The following is a 24,189-nucleotide window of genomic DNA, read 5'->3' as shown; positions in this document are numbered from 1 at the left end:
AATAAAGATTACAAACCTCCCCCCCCCCAAAAAAAAAAAAAAAAAAAATTGCAATGAAGTATTTTGATATCTATCTTCTTTGAGGATATTATTGTACCTCAATGACATATCATGCTACGCTCTATGACATCAATTATATAAAACTAGCAGTGACAGGAACTTCCGTTAACTGTATGTTTCCTTGACGGGAATGGTTTCCCTGAAATATGATGATGTCAGACCTCCTGCAGGTTGCATTAACCACAGAGCCGACCAGAAACATTCAAAAGAGTGTATAACACTGCATACACAATTTTTCAGACGTTTTGATTGAATGTTACCTTGAAGTGGTTGGCAAAAGTTCATATATAATGTAGACCTGCATTTTAAGCAGTAAGACCATTCCTACTTTAAGCTTTAGGTGTTGATGTTCTACTCGTCTCACAAATATATGTGGAAAAGAGCAGAGAAATATTATGACAAGATTTGAACCAGTAGCCTCTGGGTCACAAGCCCCAAGGCTCTACACCAACTGAGCTATCCAGCCTTTAGTTGATGGTGATTCCCTACATACTGTAGCCAATTCTCTGCTGTAATAAGGGATCATGCTCCACCCAGTTCCATTCAATTCCCATCAGTCAAAAAATTTCCTAGTCACTTTTCCATTATTGATTCAGTAACATAAATATGTATAGAATAGAATTTTTCATCAGTTTTATGAATTTTTACTTTGCATAAAATAGTGCAAACAAAATGCTTCAGGGTGCAAAAAACTTCTATGTACATATTTGCATTTGGACAGCAAACTTAACCATTTTACCACAGATTTTGACCATAGATTTTTGCTATAGAGAAATTATTTGCCAGGTCTCAAATAAACTTTTACAAATGATACACCAATATTAATGAATATTCATGATGCAAAGTCATCAGTCAGCCAATCCTCATGTGACAGTATTTCTCAAGAGAACCGTTTTTTACACAGTTTAATATGTCCAGCAATGTCATCATGCATGATACAGCCCGATGAATGACGTATCTTGTGGACCGTGAAAACCCTATGGTTAGGGTTAACCCTAACCCTAACCCGAGAAATACTGCATCACATGTAGTATCATACAATCCCGTACTTCTTGAGGCAATGAAACTTGCCACTTGCCTTGAGAGATGAGAAAAAAAACTTGAGGTCTTGGTACATCAGTTTAATTGATGTGTATTAAGAACACACATGAGATATTTTGGAAATAATTTGTCATTGGATCCTTCCGAGTTACTGTACATTCAATACTTTACTTCCATGAATAACTAATAACAATTTAAAGCACTATGTCGCCCCTGGTAATGCTGTTGCACTTATTATATACTATTTCTTTTTTTCAGATTAAACCCGACCGTTTTATGGCAGACCGACAAATTTCTTCACCGGTCTATTCACTAATTTGCTAAGTCCTGGCCTGTGCAAATGGTCAGATCAAGCTTTTAATTGGCTGTCACACTTACCACGCTAAATGGCTAAATTCTGAATCACAGGATGCTGCGATAACTTCGCAGTTTATATCTTTGAATTCTTGTACTCTGTTGCTGAATGCTATGATTTCTGTCGGGCACACAAATGTACTGAAAGAGAAAGACATTAAAAGGAGATTTATTAACCTTGTTGACCAATTCTTTAAATAAGAAACATCTACTGTATGCACGGCATGTTTGAACAGCCAAAGACCTATTCACAGAACTAAGCAGCTGTACATCTTCGTAGCCATTCGATTCATATTTCAGGTACTGTAGCATTATACTGCCAACTACTGTAGAGACACAATTTATTGTCAATCATTTCAGCAATCTCTACCAATCACTGGATATTATTACTTGAAGCACACAGAACATCCCAGCAGGTCAGACATATTTACCACTAAATTTTAACTTTCAGAGTGGATCTCAATATCTGATGTCTCACACAGACCTACAAGAATTGGCTATGTTGGCCTCAACCCTGTAACTTCCCTTATTTCCTATTTTCCAGAAATTGATTGATTTGAGCACAATTAGATTTCAACTGTGTTTTCATTGTCCTGTTAATTTTGTTTCAAAAAAATAGAACCCTTCTTTTATAGCTTTCTTCACAGATCCTGTCCATGCAGAACTACTTTGTGAGTTTCTCATCTAAGCAACCATGTAATTTTTAAACTTGTTGACAGCTCTGAGCTCTGAGTGATGTCTTTGCTTGCACCAATAATTAGATGTACATCTGTCCCTCGCCGGCCGGTTGCATAATTTGTGATTGCCGGACGCCTCGGAGAAGAGACTTAGAACGGTTCTTCACCGTCGCCGAGATCAGTTCTTCTCCCTCGAGAGAGAGGTACGTTACATGCTGCTTGACCGTGACGAAAGTCATTAATTTTATTTTGTGGCAAAACGGCGATGCACTTTCAACTAGATTGCCGTGGGCCATCGCATTCAGCGTTTTGTTTCTCGTCCGACAGTGAAGGATGATTCCCGAGACTGCGAGGGTAATATAATTCTACCATATAGCTCAATAGGCCAGTGTTCAATGACAGTGAACTGTTGAATATATCAATTGCTGATTCAAGTTTCGCTACATACTGCTGCAATGCTTATTAAAGGGAAACGTAAAAACTTCAAAATTTTTTAGATCCACACTGTAGTCTCTAGTCGTATTAATTTATCTTCTCGTCTATTTATTATTAAGATTAAACCAAGTTGCTAATATGCTCTTTCTGATACCATGCGCCATTTTCCTAAGAAATTAAGCTCATAAATTCATCCATTTTTACTATTTTGTTGTATTTTTGCAGTGTCCCCATTCACATTTGCATGATAACTCTTAGGTGTATATATGTTTTCTTCTATACTGATGTTACAAATGTTCTTTATTGCTACATGACAATATGCTTCAATGCAAATTAACAGTGAAGAAGAACTTCAATACAAACCAAACCCCCCCCCCCCCCCTTACACTTCTTTGTCCACTTATAAAATGAAAATCAGCTTGGCATAACTTGTGGCTAAATATTGTAGTATTTCACAAAAAATCGATGCGAGAAGCTGTTTTAGGATGAGCCTAGCACGAGTACTAGCACATGGTACTTGAAAGTCAAGAGCCAACACTGGAGAGATCTGCTTTGACACTGAACTTCCAGTACAGTAGTTAATTAAAGCTTGAGTCAATCTCTCGAGGCAAAACAGTCAAAACGCTTACGATCTAGATCATTTAGCTTAAACAGAGGCTCAGTATACTTACAAGTCAAGAGGATAGAAGAACAGCACCACCCATTTTCCTGCAAATGACAAAGAAAAAAAAAACACGATGTGATCGGAATATGAGATCGATTTGTTTGCTCGACTGGATAGTTGAAAAAAAAAATTTGGTGACTGTCCTACTGTATGTCGGGCAAAAGATGGATGTTTTAGAAACCGTCCAAACTACGACGATACTAACCAGGCTCCAGACAGACGTGTGTACTTCAATCCACCTTATTAAACACACCCGAATATGATATAAATGGTGAAAAGTTTATCATAGGGAATCCCCTAGATCAAAAGTGTGTTACGGGTAAATTGGAGCACATGTATGTTAATTGTCTGGAGGCAGGTAAAGTGAGGACTAATAGTGTTAAAAGGTTACGAGTTCATTCTAGGCACGGTAGAATGAGGTGCTTTAGAAGGTTGTGGGGAGACAGGTAAGCGAGGAATGAAGTAAGTACTGTAGATATTACTGCACCGGTTGTGAATTAGTACACATATGTACAGTACTTTGATTTTGAGCAAAACTGGAATCAGTAGACTTTAGAGGAAGACAAGTTTACAAGAGAAACAGCGAGTATAATTATCTACTAAACACATAACATTGAATGTTTTTCAAGATGGTATTAATTCTTATAGCATCACAGAAAACAATGCAAGTACCACTATGTCGTATGTGGTACTACACAGGAACTTAGGACTGGGAGATTTAACAGGAATTTTTGCAGACTGGGTCAAATGTGAATCTACAAAGTTCATTACTTGAGTGGAGACAGCTATTAATGGAGAAGTGAGGTAAATGATGTTCACAAATTACAGTCTTGTTTTTTCTAACAATGCAGTTTTAATTCTTTTCAAAAACTTATTTCTACCGAGCTACATTATTACTATAGGACTTTTTTATTTTATTTTTGTGTTCACACACATTATACAGCCTCTTCAATGACATTTATTCCACAAAATTTAGCATTTGCCAGCTGGTTATTAAAAAACTTAACGGTTAAAAAACAAAAATGAATTATATTATGTAAGTAGACAACACATGGCATTCAACATCAAGTTCAGCAGCAAATTCAGCAGCTAGGAACTCTTCCCCTTTGCACTGAATTAACAGCTCTAGGTTACTTTGTTCAGTCATTGACTATTTACATACATTGCAATATTTAACTAGATATAAATAGAGCTCTCTGAGCATTTGTAACCTTAATATACAGTAGCCCCAAACCATGAAAATGCTGCTGTAGGGCAGCCCCTTGAAGATGAATGCAAATATTATAAAATACTGAAAGAAAGAGAAAGACAGAGATGGGGTGCGGGGGGGGGGGGGGGTGTGAGAGAAAGTGGTAGAGGTTGCTATAGAATCGCCATGCGAACAGCTGTCAGTCATTCACAGAGCATATATGCCTAATACGTAAAGTCACGTAACTGCAAACTGTACTTCAAAAGTCAATTTTAAGTGAAAAGTAACTCATATTCCAAAGCACTTCATAGTAAAAGAAGTTTTTATCTTGTCTTTACATACTGTTCTAGAAATATGTGATAATAATTACGGAGTCACAGATTAGCACTGTTAGTGCATAAATGTAAATTTGCACTAACCAAGTTTAAAGCAGTTTATTGTGTGCGGTCACCACCTTGAATACCAAAACTCACCACTTGAGTTTTAAAGATAAAACAACATCCTACAGTAAGTCACCCTCACAGAGGTGCTTCACGATTCCTCTCAGCCTTGGGCAACGAGAAAAACAATACTTCAGCTAAATAGACAATACCACCTGGCCTTACAAAAGAAATTAAGAAGTTATCAAGCAACATCTGCAAAATTGAAACTATCCATTTTCTTTTGGTTGTCAGCAAAATCTGTGACAAGGTATGATTCAATAGATCTATAAGAAATACTTTTTGACTTGATGTATAAAGAGGTGTAAACCACACGTTTCCTTGTTCATGAGTTACTGCTTATGAATTGATGTTCTTAGGGTATCTTATTTCCTTATCTTCATTCAGTTACATATATCTTCATTCTTACATTACATTACATTCTTACATCTTGCATTATCTTCATTACATTCAGTTACATAGTCAAATATCTACAACACAAAAAAGTATAATTTTTGGACCATTACTTACAGATCAAATTTTTAAAACAAATTTAGTAGTGAAAATGTACAAAACAAAACTGTTTCCAAGAGCCTATGTACAGTAGACTTTTAAAATTTAGTATCTCGTCCATGATCTACATGTACGGTGTACGGTAATTAAGTACTTTCCCGGGCATATAGCTACGACAATCGAATCAAATAACTCGCCTGGATGAACTACCATGTGGTCCTAGTTTCAATTCCTTACCACATTTTAGCTTTACCTGTCAGAACAGAAAGCAAATTTTGGTTTCATCCATCTCACAATACCAAGAAGAAATGACAACTCAAGCTGTTAGTCCATCTGCCAAATAAATGCATTAACTAAATACAACTCATAATACAACAAATGCAGTACAGTATAGAATTAACTGAACATACACAGCAAGGGACTGCACAGCTTAATACTGCAAATTACATGGCAATACCAAGACCATTGAGGCAATAAGAAAATGTGTGCTCCTGTAGTCTCTCACTACCGAACCAACGGCCACTTTCCATTACGGTTTCAGTAATTGGTTTAAATCAGTAATTGTTATATTTTCTTGATTTTCTTAAACTAATTTACTGTCAAGCAGCGAGGCTATAACCAGATTCATACCTGGCATTATTTATCCAGTATCGTGCATTTCAAAATGTTAATTATGTCAAATTGCTATGTGAATCCAAGAAGTGGAAGTAGCAATTTCGCCTTTTTTTTTCACAGGAACCAAATTTATACATAGTATTTTATAAGAGTCAAATTTCAGAGCCTTCAAAAACTGCTATGTCCACAAAATTTGAACAAAGATTCCTTGTTCATGGAGAATTTGTACACCAGTAATTGTACCAGTAGATGGTTAATGTACAGTACAAAAACTGCTATACATCTTTGCACTTACATAATTTGAGTACTTGACCATGTTTGCGAGAAACTTGGTGATGCGATACCATGACCAGTAAAGTGGTAACATTTTTGTACTATAAGATCTGTGTTACATTGTGATTAATTAATGTCTTCGGTATTCATTTAAGGATCTACTAATATACCAATATCATCTAAAGGTATCTTGTTATCACCATGGAACAAGCTATACACAAAAATGATGCTGCGATACCGTTACCAGTAAAGTGGTAACATTTTTGTACAGTACTGTAACGATCTGAGTTCTATTGTTATTAATATCTTCGGTATTCCATTGAGGATCTACTAATATACTGTACCAATAACAATCATTTAAAGGTATCTTGTATCACCATGGAACTAGCTATATACACACACAAATAGTTTATAATGTAACCAGATGCTGTATAAAGAAACCAAACCTTTCCATTTCATTTCCTATTTACCTGAATGACTATATACAGCAATATCAATGTCATGGCATGTATTACAGGCTGACTTCATCAATTGGCTATTTGAAGTAATATTGTACAATTTAACAAATTGGGCAACATGCAGTAGGATCTAATGACCACAATTATTGCATGTTTGAGCATTTTACATGACACTTATAATTACTGCACAGTTTGTCTCATCTGTAAGGGGCCATAATGCTAAACTATTTCCAATTGTGTCATGGATGTGAGATTGGAATTAGAATTGGTATGTACATCCATACAAAAAACCCATATACTGTACATATACACGCACATACACACACGCACGCACACACACATACATGCTTACACGCACACATACACGCAAACATACATGTAGCGATGAGATAGATGAAAGGGGATTATAAAAGAAAGGTTATTAGTAACTCCTTTATTTGTTCACCATTTGGCCCTACTATGAAAAAATAGTACCATACACATCAGACAGACCAGTACGGGCAGCTACTGTACATACATACAGTACATGTACAGTACATGTACAGTACTGTACATGTACAGCTATAATACAGTACATTAAGTCAAACTTACTAGTAGTACCATAGAATTGAACCATGGGTTATACTTTTTTGGTAGCACTTTTTCAATGGTTAGAGAGCAGAGAACCATGTCTGTTCAAAACAATCTGATGCATGAGTGCATTTTACCCATCTTAATATAATATGTTGTATAAAACAAATAATGAATGGTTTCCATTCGTGCAATAGTGCAAATATTTCATTCGTTGAAAGATGGAATGTTCCATTCAACTCGGCTGCGCCTCGTTGAATGGAACATTCCATCTTTCAACGAATGAACTACTGTATTTGCACTATTGTATTATTGCCATGTACCTGCATGTGGGTCAGCACCTTTAAAGATCCACAGTATATTTCTGTCCATCTTCTACTCACTACTTAAACTTTACCAACTATTTGATCCTTATGGAGGTATACTGTACAAGTAGACTACTGTAGTATAGTGTAAAAGATTCTGTATTACTTTTATTATGCATATGAAATGCAAAATACAGGTTCAACAGTACTATATCTAACACCATCAATCTTCTGTAAGGATCTCAATAGGCTATACTACAATGTTTCGTAGGTATTATTATTTTCTCAATCTACTGTACTGTACATGACAAGCTCATTAATACCAAGGCCTGTAAATAATTAATAAGTAAGCAGTTGCCTTATAGAAATCATTTTGCAAATGACTGCCTGATCCATCCCACTGGGTTTGTTTCTTTGCAAGGTGATCTACAATCAATCCATCAAAAACTTACAATTTACAGTAGTTTGGTTTACTTCGAGATGGGGCCTTCAAAGATAAAAGTCAACTTAACATATATTTGACTTTAATTTGAGGAAGGACAAAGTTTACAGAGTGTTGTCAATTTAACATGATGACATAGAATGATCAATGGATTGTATACACAATCTATTTAGACACTGTGTACAAGTGCTCTTTCTGCATCTACATGTAAGAGCTAATTAGTTGCAAACCAACACGATCCAAGTCAATCAAAAACAGTCAGCGGAATCCCATTAAACGTTTACAAAATGTTCGATTTGGAACCTTGGAAGGATTGAGTAGGCACACAAGGGTTGAGAGTTAAAAAGTTGCCAATTTTTTGAGGTAGATGGTATTAAAACTGCAACAGTAGAGTTGACAAAGTGGAATACGGCTAGTAAATTTATGCAGTTGTCATAAAGACAAAACATATTAATAAAGAAGCATCTTTAATGTGAAGTATATTGTAGTTATCGAAACTTGCCAGGTTTCGATATTTACGAGTGACAAGCTTATTGACCAGAGGGGTCCGCTCTCTGGCAAAATGTTAAAAGATTACCTTCAGCTCTCGACACAGCTAAAAGCGAGATTGCTGAGATTGTTAGCAGACAGGTAAGCGAGAAACAAAGTAAATTTAGTAGTGTTTGGGTAAACAAGAGCAATTGAAACGTTGGCAAATATACACAAAAAAATCATGAGTAGAAGAATAAAAATCCCCAAACTGCAAAATTCAATTTATAGGTTTTCCCTTTTTTTTCCTTTTTTCTTTTTGGCTTCTTCTTATGCTTCAAATTGAATATTTAAGTCTTAATCAAAAGTTTCAGGAAGGGATGAAAAGTAAAGTATGTACTCAAAGTAACATGAAAGAAAGGGGGAAACGGTGTTAATTCTAAGAATCCTACATGATTTCTAATGCAGCTTTAAATGTTCTCAAGGGCTCGCAAACTGTACAATATGTAATACCCTTTACCACTGATGACTACAGTACATGAAAGTACTACGCAGCCTAACAAAATAAATAACACAAAAAAGACACTAATAGCAATTTTGTGTAAGCTCATTCGTGTGTAAAAATCTTTCTTGCACAAGCATATATGTCCAGCACTACTGTATACCCTGCAGTATGTATAGAGTTTATTGTACATCTACTGAAGATAGCCTTGTAGTCACCGAGTCCTACTGTACACATATCCCCTACAATTGGTGCGACCTCCATTCCAAAACCGTATTGCTGTAATTGAATCACGACCAGAGTAATAACGAGCCAAAATAAATTTTCTCTGCTTATCTCCACTTTCCTTTATAGCTCTCTTTTATAGTTTTAATATTCGTCAGCATTCTTCTCGTGACAGCTAACTCTGTTGATAAACCTGCTATCTCTCTCTCTCTCTTTCTGATCTCTGCCTGTTCGTTTCAGCTGTCTAAAACATCATAACCTGTATCCTTAACTATACCACTTCTTGATATATGGTGATATTGCCATAGAAACAGTCCAGGCAACCATGATCACTGGAGGAAAACAGTGTGAATGCATTACTGTACAGTGGATGTATAGCTTTAGATAGCAGTGAATGTGTTGACATAATAACAGACCTGTATTAAACCAATGATGCTAAGTCCTGTCTACAGAAGAAGTACAGAACTGTATGTATATTATGTGAGCATAGTAAATTGCTTTAACTGTGCAACAATGTTCAATGGAATTTAAATTGTCATGGTGGCACTACACTTACTGTACAAGAAGATTATTGGAGGCTGGGAGATGGCAATCTCCCCCTCCCCTCCCCCCTCTGTGCCCCTGGGATCCTCAGCCAGCAGGATTTTAAGTAGCCTGTGGCAGAAATTTCACTTCTAAAATTGTCCAACCAAAGTGAATCCCTCAAGTATGTTTGTTTAAATAGGCAAAGGTCATATAACTGTATACGGACGTCTGGACGATGAACTTGACATCCCCCCCCACCCCATATTAGTTACCGGTCTACCTACTTTGAATTGATGTGTCATTGCCCTCCCACCCACTCCACTCCCCATGGAGTTCACTTCAATATCAGGTTAACATGTTAGTAACTGCTGAACTCTGAGTAAGATGAAATATTCCCAAAACAAAACATTTTACTCCTCAGTGAACACAGACAGAATTCCTGATTACCAAAACTTCTGTCAGACTTGAACCGATAGAAATTCATGTACAAAAATAAGTTCCCAGTATGCTGGGTGGTAGAACGAGAAGGGGAGGTCATTGACTCTCGGGGTCAGGTCATAGCCGGGCAAACCGTCATAAAAGATTAGGTAAAAGATTTGTCAAACAAGAATATGTTCTGTGTTTTCCAATGACCAAAAATCATCAGTTGAAAATAATATTTACACAAATAGAAAGTTCAGTGAAGACGTTACAGTGCTAAGTGCGAAGAACAATAAGAGTAAGTGCCAAATTATTTAACAGAGTACAAGCAAGAAATTAAAGTCTGCCAAATTTGAAAAGTTTCTTAAAACAGAAGATGTATAGTGCTGAACAAGATTAGTCTGTGGGCCATCAATTTATTATTAAAATACTGTTCATCCCCGGAATAAGTACAGAAAAACTGATTATTTCATGGTTGCAGTCTATGAATCAAGCCATGCATCCATCCTGTTTTCACGATTGTACCATGACTCTGTACAACCCCAAAAGCATCACAATTAACAGAAATATGATTGCGACATGCTACGGTATATTGTGTCCAAACCCTGCATGGTTTACCTTTATTCCAAAACCTTTATATGCAAATTAGTACATCATTGTAACCATATACCATACTCAGCTTTGTCTTGAACTCAATTCAATACAATTTTAATACTGAGACCTAGACATGACAAGATCATAGCAAAATAATATATACTGTACCGATGTATGCCTCCTACATTGAAACAAAGCAGACAGCCCAAAAATTAATCATAATAATAATAATGATGATGATGATAATAATAATATTTAATGAAATGATATGATGTACAGTATGACTCTTCATTCCTGGAGAAAGAACAGCTTTACATTTAATCACATTCGACCGGCAAGTAAAATCAACCATTCAGCCAAACTGTCTAGCACGCAGATTCCCCTGAGAAACTAACCACTTTGCCATCTCTAGCTCAATACCGTGTGTTTTAGCTGCGAGACTCCATATAACGCTGCTGGGCTCTGGGAAAGTACAACAGCCCTCCATCCATAATCATAAAAAGTAATTTGTTCAACCAACCACTCGCATCAATAGATTTCTCTCCGTCCTCAAAACATTTATTAAAAAGGCCATTATAGTTATGTATGACGATAAAGGGTTTATTCATCACTCAACCTTTTAATTCACTTGCAATAATGGGAAAATGCTGCAAGCAAGCACTATACTGTATGTTTTATCCATGGTACAACATGTAGCAAGATTCTTTTCAACTTATGTTCCCTTTTCTTTTTTCTTTTTTTTTCATTTTACTTGAAGGAACTAGGAAGACTGGTTTTTCAACCGAATTAGCTCAAAGGATATCTACTCTTAGAAATTAAAATTCCGTTCGTATTCAATGCTGTAGGTAATTACAGTATATACCCCTGGCGGGCGTAGCTTTATTCTAATCAGAAATTTGCACATTATAAACCTATCATAGTCCTGACTATCAGTGGATGTTTCTTGCTACAACTCCCTACTTAGTGTCAGCCCTCATAGGTGTTTTTTAAGTGCAGGTGTTGTAAATGGTAGGTGTTACCTCTAATGCAGACCTGTGTTACCAAGGCTACTAAACCTTGCACAGTTGAGTCTTATCTCATGTGTGTCCCATAAAACCTCCACAAAGTCTTTATATATTTTTGGCAGAGTTGTTAACTCATGTTTGATTGAATGATGTATATAATCATGGTGTGCCATTCATGCCATCATCTATACTGTTCATGCACAAGTGCCTATTCATGCACAGGGTTTTACTTAAATGTTTGTTTCACAGCAAGTTGATAAAATGACAAAACTATAGTACCACCATCCAGTGGAACCATGGAGGCCTGCTTTTTACCTCCATGGTGGAACTAAATATTTATATATTTTTTTTAGAAAAACAATTTTCAACTTGTTTTATCATAAGTTATGAAGATTGTATATGTGGAGGTTCTAGGTAAGAGGGCAATGACGTAAGTTTTTGAATTTTTAGTTCAATTGATCTAAAACTGCAAAATTCCTTTAAAATCAGCCATGAACATGGTTTGAAGACAGAAGGACCACACTAAGATCTGAGATTGAATAACATTGGTCGGTAATGTTAAAATCACAATTAGTACTGTACCTTTTAATGAAAGTTAAAAAATATGTGACTTTGGAAAATTTGGAGTTGAATAAGTACACAAAAATGCCTTGGAATTTAATTTGGGAAGCCACATACTCTTTGGGAATCCCCAACAGAGGAAATGGACGTTGACTAGAAGTAGGGCAATGGGGCACAGTGCTTAAAATGTTTACCAACTTTTGTAAGCTAGGTGGATTTGAATGCATATAGAATGGAGACAGGTAAGAGAGGAGAGAAGTTAATAGATATATTAAAATTCACCAAGGGGGAGGAATTGATATAAAATAATCAACCCCCCCCTCTCCCTCTCCCCATCCCATTTTTAATGACATCCACTCAGGGCAAAACTAAGTGTACAGATTCTGTGCAGCAGTTTTGAAGGACAGTGCTGAACTTTTTTGTTGCTTATAAAATACTGTACAGCTTTGGTTCCTGTCTATATATAAAATGCTTAATTTATATCTTTGCACCGTTCATAGAAATTTGGCCATTTTGCATAGCATTTTGCTACGCAATACCGGCTGGATAAATCATTCCCCTTTCTCAGAATACAGATCCAACTTAAAACTCTGTGATATGGCAGTCACAGCACGGTAAAACTCTGAATCTTCACCGTATTCAATATTTCATTACGTAGATCTACCGACCAGACTACCATTATCTAAGAAAAAATTACGCCACGATGCACAAATATGGGAGGTCAATTATTATGTTTTTTTCCCCGCTTCAGGGAAAGACAGATACAGATTCAATTCATTCTGTCTTTCGTTTGGAACCAGAAATTCTTCGAGTTCACTCTTGCAGGTCTCAAAGTTTGGACTTATAGTATTTTCAGTAGACAATGAGGCACTGGTAATTTTCTGCCAGTAAACAATAAGAACCTCAAGGTAAGCTGGTTAACATATATAAATATATCCTCAGTCTAAGAAGTGGCATGATTTTATGTGTACACCTACCATATTAGCCTTGATACCAAGTCTGCTTATACAGTATCAGCAAATTTATTTGGCTGCTGCTTTCAAATGCCTGTGCAGTAAACTGATGTGTACTGTACAGTAATTCACAAAAATATCAGTGAGAACTTGATTTTAGCCAACTGGTACATTTTTTTTAAGCAGAGAGTGGCTAAAACTTGGGAAATTCTGAGTCTGGTTTCAGTGGTTGTATAATTAGGGTGTACGTCTGTACAAAAAAAACTTACAAGATGAGTGAAAGTAAAGCTGAAGCAGCTTACTACAGTTTTGATGGAAGCTGAAAACCAAAGCAGCATTACAGTAGGTACCTGTAGATACAAGCTAGGGATGAGAGTGGGGTGTGGGAGCCGAGGGGAGGGGTTCAACATATTACATACAATACATAAATAGATCTGTAAAGTAAATTGAAATCTCGCTATTCTGCTGTTAAAAGTTTCGGTAAGCTTTACAGAATGCATAGTGCTAACATAATTTATTTTGTTTCCAAAACAGAATAAAATGTGCTGAGAATGAACTGATTACAATAATAAGAGCCAAGATCAACTAACAATTGTGAAAACAATTGACAAGTTTAGTACAGCTGCCTTCTTGTTATTTGGCAATAGGAAATAAAGTTTGCATAAAAATCTCCAACCTTAAAGGTTTGGAGATTTTGCGATATTAACTACCAAGCATTAGATGTGCACATCTTCAGAAGACAGGTAAGAGGAGAGGGTACTTGATATTTGCTTTCCAAAATATAAATTTATGTCCCAAAACTCTATCAAACTGTATTATACTTTTACCAAGTGCTCAGTTCATATCTCATGTACCGAAAATTTTTGAAACTGACCTGGTTTGGATATCTACCAACAACAGACTTACACATCTCCTCACAACATCTGCACCCTTGAACTATTTATTTTTTGGGGTCTTTTTGGTAACATTGCATCTACTGAAGTTTCAATACCACAAATTTGTGGCCAATGATTGCTGATAGATAAAAAGTAATAAGCAGTCATTTTTATAGGGGGAAAATGTGTATTTGTAATGCTGGTTTTGACAGATCCAGGGAACAGCAAAGCTGCAGTTTTCAAATACAATAAAACAATCACTGCTATAGTGCATTCTGATTGCGAGTTTAAACACACCAATCCATTGCTCGGTGTAAAGAAAATTGCAAATTTATTCCAGTTAATATTGAACACTACTAATATTTGATCAACAATTAAAACCTACCTCTGTAATCTGATAATTTTAAGTCCACAAACTCTCCATCTGGATTTACCGCTTTCGCAGAGAACTCTGGAGCTGGATGTTGAATACGAGCTTTACCTGTTCCTGACATGATGCTGCAATTGGTTTGATGAAAATTGGTATGAAGACGTTGTCAAAGTACTGTAAATGAAGAGGAGGAAATGAGAAAGAAAATTAGAAAAAAAGAAAAAAATTTAAGACTTTTGAAAGGCTTGCTGGTAGTTCAGAATAACAGAACAGAAAAGCGAAGCTTACAATATATTAATTCATAGTATCATTTGATACTTTGGGCATTTTATCATTCTTTTCCAACATGGATTTCCACAGAATGGTCCGTAGAATATGTCAGGTCATGTTTCAAATGCATTTATATAAATAAGGGCTTAGTCAACGGTCTAGCGTGCGTTACTCACAGGATTAATGCACGATCGGGGGATAATGCAAGCGATGCACGAGGGCGGATTAACCCCGTTCATTCATAGACTACCATTTGTGTGGGGGAAAAATCATAAAACAAAACATTTTTGGTTACATATAACCAAAGATTTATTAAAGTGATGCCCCGTAATTTTGCCGTGCGTTACTCACAGGATTAACCACGGTCAGCTGACCTGAATGGACCAATAGGATTTAGGAATCTTTACTAAGTATGAATGAACATCAATTCATTATGACCAAATGTTTGTCAATGTCAGTAGCTATTGTATAGATATGTTCAATTCAGCTGAACATTAATAAAGCGGTACATACATGCACCACTTAGTACTTTACACAGTGTTCTCTTTGGATTTCCATTTTTGTTAATTCCTTTGCCTGCGATCATCGCTGACACTTGTGTCAAATACTTCTTAAGTTTCCTAAGGGCTGATGGAAGGAAAAATGAGGAACATGCTAAACTGGGTTGAAATCTTCCAGATTAAGGTTTCTGATGTCAATTACTATCCACAGATCTCCAAAGCTAAAAGGGAGTTGCACGTTCCATTCCAATGATTCCACAGTAAATCATGAATCTTGGGACTCCTGATCAACTGTTTTAAGTAGTCACCCCCCTAATTACATATATTTTATGGGAGTTACAATAAAAGAACAATAGGGAACAGCATAAAAAAAAAGAGAAAAATATAACTGCATCAACTCATGAAGCACCTTTAACAACCTTTAAGGTTTCATCGTTAGGGAACCAAACTTACAGTATGTCTCTATCAAACAAAGGTTAATAAGAACCTGTTCATACTGTCAGTATGAATTGTTTTGAAGCATCATAACATGAGAGTACAGTAAAGAGTAGTATTTACAACTGGAAATTTGTCCAAAACTGGTTGTGGCTGTCTTCTGAACTTATTCACATCCAGTAAGGCCATATGAATGTCTGCATTTGTTCCAGTACTGTACCGTTCTGTACAGTGCAGTACAGTAGAGTTCTGTACTGCATAGTACTATACAGTGCAGTACAGTACCGTTCTGTACAGTACTATACAGTGCAGTACAGTACCGTTCTGTACAGTACTATACAGTGCAGTACAGTACCGTTCTGTACAGTGCAGTACGGTAGAGTTCTGTACTGTACAGTACTATACAGTTCAGTACAGTACCGTTCTGTACAGTACAGTACAATACTATACAGTGCAGTACAGTACAGTACCGTTCTGTACAGTGCAGTACAGTAGAGTTCCATACTGTATAGTACTATACAGTACAGTACTGTACTGTACCGTTCTGTACAGTACAGTAGAGTTTCGTTCTTTATTTTACTATACAGTGCAGTACCGTTCTGTACAGTGCAGTACAGTAGAGTTCTCTACTGTACAGTACTATACAGTGCAGTACAGTAGAGTTCCGTACTGTACAGTACTATACTGTACAGTACAGTAATGTATAGACAATGCTCTATAGAATCTCTCTCTCTCTCTCTGATTTATATTGCAGATCAAATGATAAGGATCAAATTCCAAATAACATCATACAAAGCATGTATATATACTGTAACTATATCACTGACTGTTGAACAAATTACTCAGCAAATTCTATATGTAAATCACAAAAATTCTGTTATTTATGCCACCTCCTTTTTCTTTACTTTTCCCTTAAAAAAAACAAAGAAAATTAATGTTATTGACAATGACACACCTTTTTCCATTAATTGTTCACTAGATCAAACAGAAAAGCAGAGCCCAGAGCAAAATATCGATCGCTTTAATTCAACACCAGGTGTTGCCAAAGGATATAAATTTCGTAAAACATAAGTTACCTTTCACACTATTCGTGGTGAGCTATTCTTTTGGGGTGATTTTTGCTATGCTACTAGTATAAAAAAGTACAGTTACTGCATACCGCTTGAAGCAATTTAACAGGCCTGCTTTAAATGTTCAGCATAAATAGTATTCACCTATCTGAAGTGTCGGTTTGCTTTAGCGACGATAATCTTCTGCTCCTTACAATATGGAAATTAATTGCAAGTGGATCAGAAATATAAAATGCCTTTTGCACTGATTAAATTTCCAACTCATTAATATTTCATACAATTCAAATATATCTAAAATCATTTCAAATATAGAAGAGAGAGTGAATAAAATAAAATAAATGAATTTCTGATTTGAATAATTGCATGAGATTATATTTACTAAAATGGAAAGTTTCTGGATAAAGACATTTTTGCTATATTTTGCTGATGTGAATTTTTCCATAGTCATATAGGTCTGCAGAGTGACAGATTCGGAAGGGAGAGGTGGGGGGGGGGTTAACTGTTACCCAGGAGTGGGTCAGTGGAAATTGTATATTAGTGCTCAACGGGTCACCAATTTTGATGGGCTGGAAGAGATACTTACTATGAAGGGAAACCTGTAAAGAGAGGAGTGAATGACATCCCTGTTGTGCCAAACAAGAAATATTTTTAATGCTAAAACAAATCGAAAATGATTAATCAAAGCCCGTATTACGATAGATCTAAGAGCTCCACCACCTCAGTTTATACTTCTGTAGTGTTTCAATTATGATGATTCAAGGCTTATTTTAATGGTTGTCCTCAGGTCTAGACGATTACATTACTTTCTCTGAAAACCAACCCAATCTTGCCATGCTGAACAGAGAAATATCATAATTTAGTGTTCAAATTTTGAAGGATCTGAATTTTGTCTGATAAAATATACTATGTATGCTTCCTATGTCAAAAAAAACCCCGCTATACATCTTTGGCCTTGTATAGCAACTTGTCTATTTTACATAGCACTTTGTGATGCTACACTGGATAAACTATTCGCAGGGTTGTCCAAGTGAATACCAGCGGATATCAACTGTACTGTATACTTGTACATGTATGCACATTAGTCTTCGTACTGTACCTACCCTATTCACTACAGTTCATTTTACACAACAGTATACTTATCTCGTAGGGTTAGGTCCTAATGAACTCATAACAACTTTGCCATTTGAAGAGCCTCCAGTGAAAGTTCAGATTGTATATTATACCACCAGCAAACTGTCTCAAAACAATATGCCAGTGTTCTTTGTCCAGATGTACTCGGTACTTGTAACACATGTTTAGGTCAGTTGCTCATCATACGCTTCAACCAAGATCATGTAGTACTGTAATAGTAGGATCTACAATCCCCGACAAAAATGATGGGACAGTATGAGCAGCAACGAGCGATATTGGTTTAAGCGCACCCCCTTCCCCCCGTTCAATGTTGTAGCCAAAAGCGCTCAGAAACTGCAACATTGATACAGGGAGTGGGGTGTCCCATCTATTTTTGTCGACGATTGTAGACCCTTTCAATAGATTAGATCAACTTTATTAAACCACAAGGGTAATTGCATGCTCGTATAAAACAGGATATGAGATACAAACATTAAAATATAAAAACCTAAAACGTACAGTATCAAACAATCGTAAGAATATGAAAACATAAGACATTTTAAAACATGCAGTAAAACAATATACAAAGCTCAGGACAATGGCAAGAGAGTACAGTCGGAACAGAAGAAACAGCCAGACGAGATCTAACGTTGAAAGTCTTCAGTACATGGCTCTTGTGATACTTTTGCTCGACACTACAACGTCACTATATCACACTGTTACAGTCTCAATGTTAGGGGGCTGGGGTGGAGATCCTGGTAGCTGGTGGGGTGGAGGGATGCGGTGGAGAGGTAGTTCAACTTGTTTGGGCTTTTGTGCAAGGGCTCCATCTTGGGTGACTTTTCTTTTCCTTCCCCCATCATCAATAACAGTAAATTCCTTCACAGTACCTTAACATCTTCAAACAACTGGCTAAAAACAGACCTCCATGCTGTAACACACAACACTGGTTTAAATTTCCATAAATTATTGTGAAACACTTGTAATCCCTTTTTTTCCCCCATCTTTAATTCCAAAGGTTCCCTGTACTGTAGCTAATAGTGCAGTTATGTTACTACATTTTTATACTTAAGTAGATACCATGAAATGTGGCAATTAACTTGGCAGTTAGTGCATGAAATGGAGGTCACTGTAGGTGACAGACGCCACATGTGGGGGGGGGGGGAGTGGTGTACATGGCACCAAAAGCTCACATCATTGAGCACTGAGAACAAGACACATAAATTGTAAACCGATGGTGTCTGTAGACATTTAAGCTTGCATAACTTCTTTATCAATATAGCTTGATCACTGAAGACAGTAATGATTAATGCATAGATAGACTACTATATTATTATAGATTTATCTATATTAGTCAAGAGGTAAAAAAATAGTCTATGGGCAATGACTATCCTAAGCAATCACTTCAAATCCAATAACAATGTTTGCCTCACATACAGTATTACGGGCATATAGGTATTAAATAGTATAGTACTAGTTAGTTAAAAGCTGCTGTGAAATGCACTGTCTACCAACAAACCATCATTTTAATTTCATTTTCCTTGAATTGGATGTAAATAGCTCTATTTCTGTTTCTTGTTCTCCCCTTCCTAGTGGTTATGTAATAGGTATGCCTATACTCTTCCACAACCTGTGCTCATATTCCCCTGTATATTTAGTAGTGAGCCAGTGGCAACAGTACTTTCTTTGTTCTGCCAAAGTTGCTGGTTGCAGTAAACATCTTCTCTTCTTACTTTCTTTTCTTAGATAAGGGATGTTTTGTCTTAGTTGTTCAGTTATAGGATAGACATTTGTATGTAGATTAGCCTGTGTAATTAGCTCTGATTGGTTCTGAGTGTTACTCTTGGTATCTAGGGTGTGTATAGCCAATCAGAGGTGTTAAGAGGGTCACATGTTGTTACCCTGTGGTTTAGGTGCTTCCTCCAAGGTGTTTTAGGAGAGAGAGGCAGTTGAGTTCTCAGCCAGTCAACAGGGCATGTGTATATATTAGCCACCCTTGATATCATAGTCTGTACATTACAGTATACATTTATATAAAAATAGTTAGAGAAGTTGTCTTTCTTGTGCGTAAAGAATACATATTTATCTACATTCATATAACTTTTGCTGTCCGAGGAATTAATTGTCTATAATTGATTTGCTGTACGCTTGTAAACATTATTTCATCGTTTTTATTGGATTCAATGGAACTGAGAGCTGTGTTCTACTGTAGCTGCTAGTTGCCATTTTGTATTTACATATCTTTTACTGGGACTTCACCTACTCTTTAACCTATCTTTTACCGGGACTTCACCTACTCTTTAACCTATCTTTTACCGGGACTTCACCTACTCTTTAACCTATCTTTTACCGGGACTTCACCTACTCTTTTACGTGGACGTCACCTAGTCTTCTACCTACTGTCTCTTGTACCTGGACTTTACCTACTCTCCTTGGGAAGAACATTTCTTTGAATATATATATTTTATTGGAGTATTCCTGGAACTCTCCCTCGTATCTATATCCACTGGAGTATATTCACGGAACTCTTACCTCTCACCTTCTATTTCGTAATTTCCTGCTATCGGACATTCATTTATTAAACCTTGCATCACCGTGCCTACCAGTTATTCTACTACATTGCCGTGCCGTGTTGCTGGACTATACAGACCCGCCCGCCAGATAAGCTCTATCTCTTTTTTATTAATGTGCACATACATGTATTAGTCTTGTGGCCACTTGACACCCCTAGTTGTTTATATCAATATCTCTAGTTTTCATTGTTAATAATTGTGTAACAGTAAAGAGTACTTTCCCAAGATTCTTTATGTTGCACACATGTGTGACCGAGCAATATAACTATTTTCTATACCTAACAGCCAGTCTTATTCTTGTTTTTAGCCTGTTGTATTTGTTATACAGTGGTCAGTTGTCCTCACACATCGTGACCACTAGGGGGATTCCCAATAATCTTGTTGTACAGCTAGCTGCTGACAAGAACCCCATATCCCGCAACTCTTACATTGGTAGTACGAGTGGGGTTTTCAATTATTGCTCCCCAAATGGCAATTGTCGTTATATAGTATTTATTTCAAATGTTGTTGTACTTGAATAAGACTGGTTGATAGGAGACTTATTTTATTCACATTTCATTATTTTGCATATGGTTTCTTCAGTACTTCTATATATTTTTGCTTACAAACTGTTTACCATTGAGAATAACCATGAATGATAATATTGATTCAGTGACACCTGACTGCTCGGGAAACCAGCCTCTCCCTGCAATTTATATCCCCATTAATCACCACATTTCAACCTTTGTGGGTACCCCAACTAGTAAAAACGACCCTGGTTGGGGGGAATGGAAAGCTAGCCTGAAAGCTGCACTCAAAGCATGGAGGACCCCCCAGGACCAACAAGTAGAGTTGGCCCTTCGGTATCTGGGTGGTGTAGCACGGAGGGAGGTGCTCGTTCTAGAGGAAGACCAACGTTCAACCATTGATGCAGTGCTTGGTCATCTAGATAAAATTTATGGGGACAATACGCCCCTGACGACACTGATGAGTCGCTTCTACGCCAGAAATCAGCATAGGCATGAGACCATCAGGCAATACTCCCTATGCCTGGAAGAACTTTTGCAGCAAATCCTAAAGCACCCATCATCCCTACCTGAAAAAGACAAAACCCTTAGAGATCGATTCATCGAGGGAATTTCCAGCAACTCCATCAAGATGGAGCTACGAAGAGAAATCAGGAAGGATAGCGACAGCAGTTTCAAAGATATCAAAGATGAGGCCCTTGAGCTAGAAAAAGCCATGAGGATGGACAGTGCGGAAGTCATCACAGCTGAACTTCATCAAGTAGGGATCCCGACTGCACCGGTCCAAAGTACAACGCCCAAAAACCCAGCCTTCCAAGAATGGCAGAAAACGATGGAGGCAGCATTCTCCAATATGCAACAACAAATGCTGCACTTGCAGTCTATGGTTGCCATGGCAACGCCGAGAAACCGACCAACCGGTGGTAGAAGGGCTTCAGACCAGTTTACAGAAGATGGTCGACCGATCTGTAGAAACTGCAACATCTCGGGCCATGTTGCCAGGAATTGTAGGAGGAGACGAGGGCCCCCACCACACCTGTCTGCAGATGCTACCCCTTTCCAACCCCAGACAACATCGGTTCACCCAAACGAGACCAATCCATAGTTGTGAGCCAAACTATGGAATGCTCTGCCTCGTTAGGCTCATCTATACCGACTAGGGACATCAGAGACAAGGTCGTTGGAGGTCACATGATCACCAAGATTCTAATAGAGGGCCACCCTATGCCATGTATCATTGACACCGGCTCACAAGTGACGACCATATCAGAAAAATACTTCAGAGAACACTTGGCTGACAGACATCGTTCATCAGGCCCTCTGCATTGGCTCAGGCTTAAAGGTGCAAACCATTTACCTGTTCCATTTTCAGGATGTGTGGAAGTGAAGCTAGTCATTTCTGAAGTTGAAATTAATATTATAGCCCTCCTTGTTCCTGAGAATGCTGCCAGTGGCATTCCCTGCCTATTAGGAATGAACGCAATAAGGCTTTGCAAAGAGATGCTATTTAATAGTCCGAACATGAAGTCGAATCCATCCAGAGATCGGTGTGCTCAAACAGCAGAAGTACTACACTTTATACAGATGGCTGAAGAAGGGGGAACAGAGAGTGAGAATCTATCAGGCATTATAGGTAGAGTTTCAATTCCCAGGGGCCAATCTGTTTTACTACCTGCCAGACAAGAGATGATCATAGAGAGCTACTGCGATTTAGGGAAAGGGAGAACTTGTGGTCAGGGAATAATAGAACCACTACCTGATGACCAAAACAACTTACCAAAGGATATTTTAGTGGCCAAATCATTGTCTACGGTTACTAATAATAAAGTGCACATTAGACTTCTCAACATCAGCACCAGTGACATCCTGCTCAGGAAAGGTTCAGTTTTGGCACAATTACATGAGGTGGAGGTATTACATCATCAGACTCCAGAAGTAAACTTAGTGCACGTTGATCAACAAACAGTAGAAGTTGTTATCTCTGAGCAGCATGCTACAGTGGTCAATGAAAGCGCTCACTCTCAAATACCTGGAGATTTACCAGTACCTGTTAATGTCAACACTGAAACTCTTTGTTCTGATGAGGTGGCTATGCTTGCTAAATTTCTTAATGACCACAAAGAAGTTTTTGCTAAAGATGATGGTGACTACGGGTGTACAGCTACTATCACACATCAAATTCCAACAGGTGACAGCCCACCAGTGAGGGAAAAATATAGAATGATTCCGCCCAAACTTTACCAGGAGGTAAAAGATCAAATCAAACAGATGCTAGAAAAGGGGGTCATCCAAGAAAGCTACAGTCCATGGGCAGCTCCCACTGTGTTAGTAAGGAAGAAAGATGGAAAGATAAGGATTTGTGTGGATTATCGCAGACTAAATGCTCTTACTAGGAAGGATGCCTACCCTCTCCCCCGAATTGATGAGTCCTTAAATGCGTTGGGTCATGCCAGATTATTTTCCACCCTAGACTTGGTGAGTGGCTACTGGCAGGTTGCCATGAATCCCGAAGATCAGCAGAAAACAGCCTTCACAACACCTATGGGACTGTTCGAATTTCAAAGAATGCCCTTCGGTTTATGCAACGCTCCAGCGACTTTTCAACGATTAATGGAGGCCTGTCTGGGAGACATGAATTACGAGTCTGTACTTTTGTATTTAGATGGCATCATCGTCTTCTCTCAAGATTTTCCATCACATCTTCAAAGATTAGGGAATGTCCTGGACAGACTAAGTAAGCATGGGTTGAAGGCTAAACCAAGTAAGTGCCACCTGTTGCAGAAAGAAGTACACTACCTTGGTCATGTGGTGTCGGCAGAGGGCATATCTACTGAACCAGAAAAGTGTGCAGTCATCAAAGACTGGCCCACCCCCACCTCTGTATCAGATGTGAGATGCTTTCTGGGTATGGCAGGGTTCTACAGGCGATTCATTAAAGATTTTTCAAAGATTGCAGGCCCATTGTACGAGCTCACATCTAAACCAAAGAATGGGCTACCCCTAAAGAAAGCCTTTGAATGGTCCCCCAGATGTCAGGATGCTTTTGACCACCTAAGACAGGAACTATCCTCACCTCCGATTCTAGCCTATGCAGACTATTCACTGCCTTTTAGACTGTACACTGACGCTAGTGGTACAGGATTGGGGGCAGTATTGACACAAGTTCAAGAAAACAAAGAACGAGTCATAGCTTACGCTAGTCGAAGTCTCCGA

General features: G+C 37.6%; 1 protein-coding gene across 3 annotated transcripts in view; it reads right to left on the bottom strand.

The window, feature by feature from the left end:
• Positions 1-24,189, bottom strand: part of LOC139979975 (peroxiredoxin-like) — a 44,811-nt gene that overhangs the window by 10,047 nt on the left and 10,575 nt on the right. For all 3 annotated transcript variants that reach the window (XM_071991270.1, XM_071991289.1, XM_071991279.1), the window contains exons 2-4: positions 14,528-14,686; positions 3,239-3,275; positions 1,480-1,596 (exon numbers count right to left, since the gene is read on the bottom strand). In XM_071991270.1, the coding sequence (XP_071847371.1) occupies positions 1,480-1,596; positions 3,239-3,275; positions 14,528-14,636 (263 nt within the window). In that variant the 5' untranslated portion in view covers positions 14,637-14,686. The remainder of the gene's footprint in view (positions 1-1,479; positions 1,597-3,238; positions 3,276-14,527; positions 14,687-24,189) is intronic.

The sequence above is a fragment of the Apostichopus japonicus genome, chromosome 2 (genome assembly GCF_037975245.1).
Source record: "Apostichopus japonicus isolate 1M-3 chromosome 2, ASM3797524v1, whole genome shotgun sequence".
NCBI classification, from domain to species: Eukaryota; Metazoa; Echinodermata; class Holothuroidea; order Aspidochirotida; family Stichopodidae; genus Apostichopus; species Apostichopus japonicus.
This window is presented reverse-complemented; position numbering and strand designations above follow the sequence as displayed.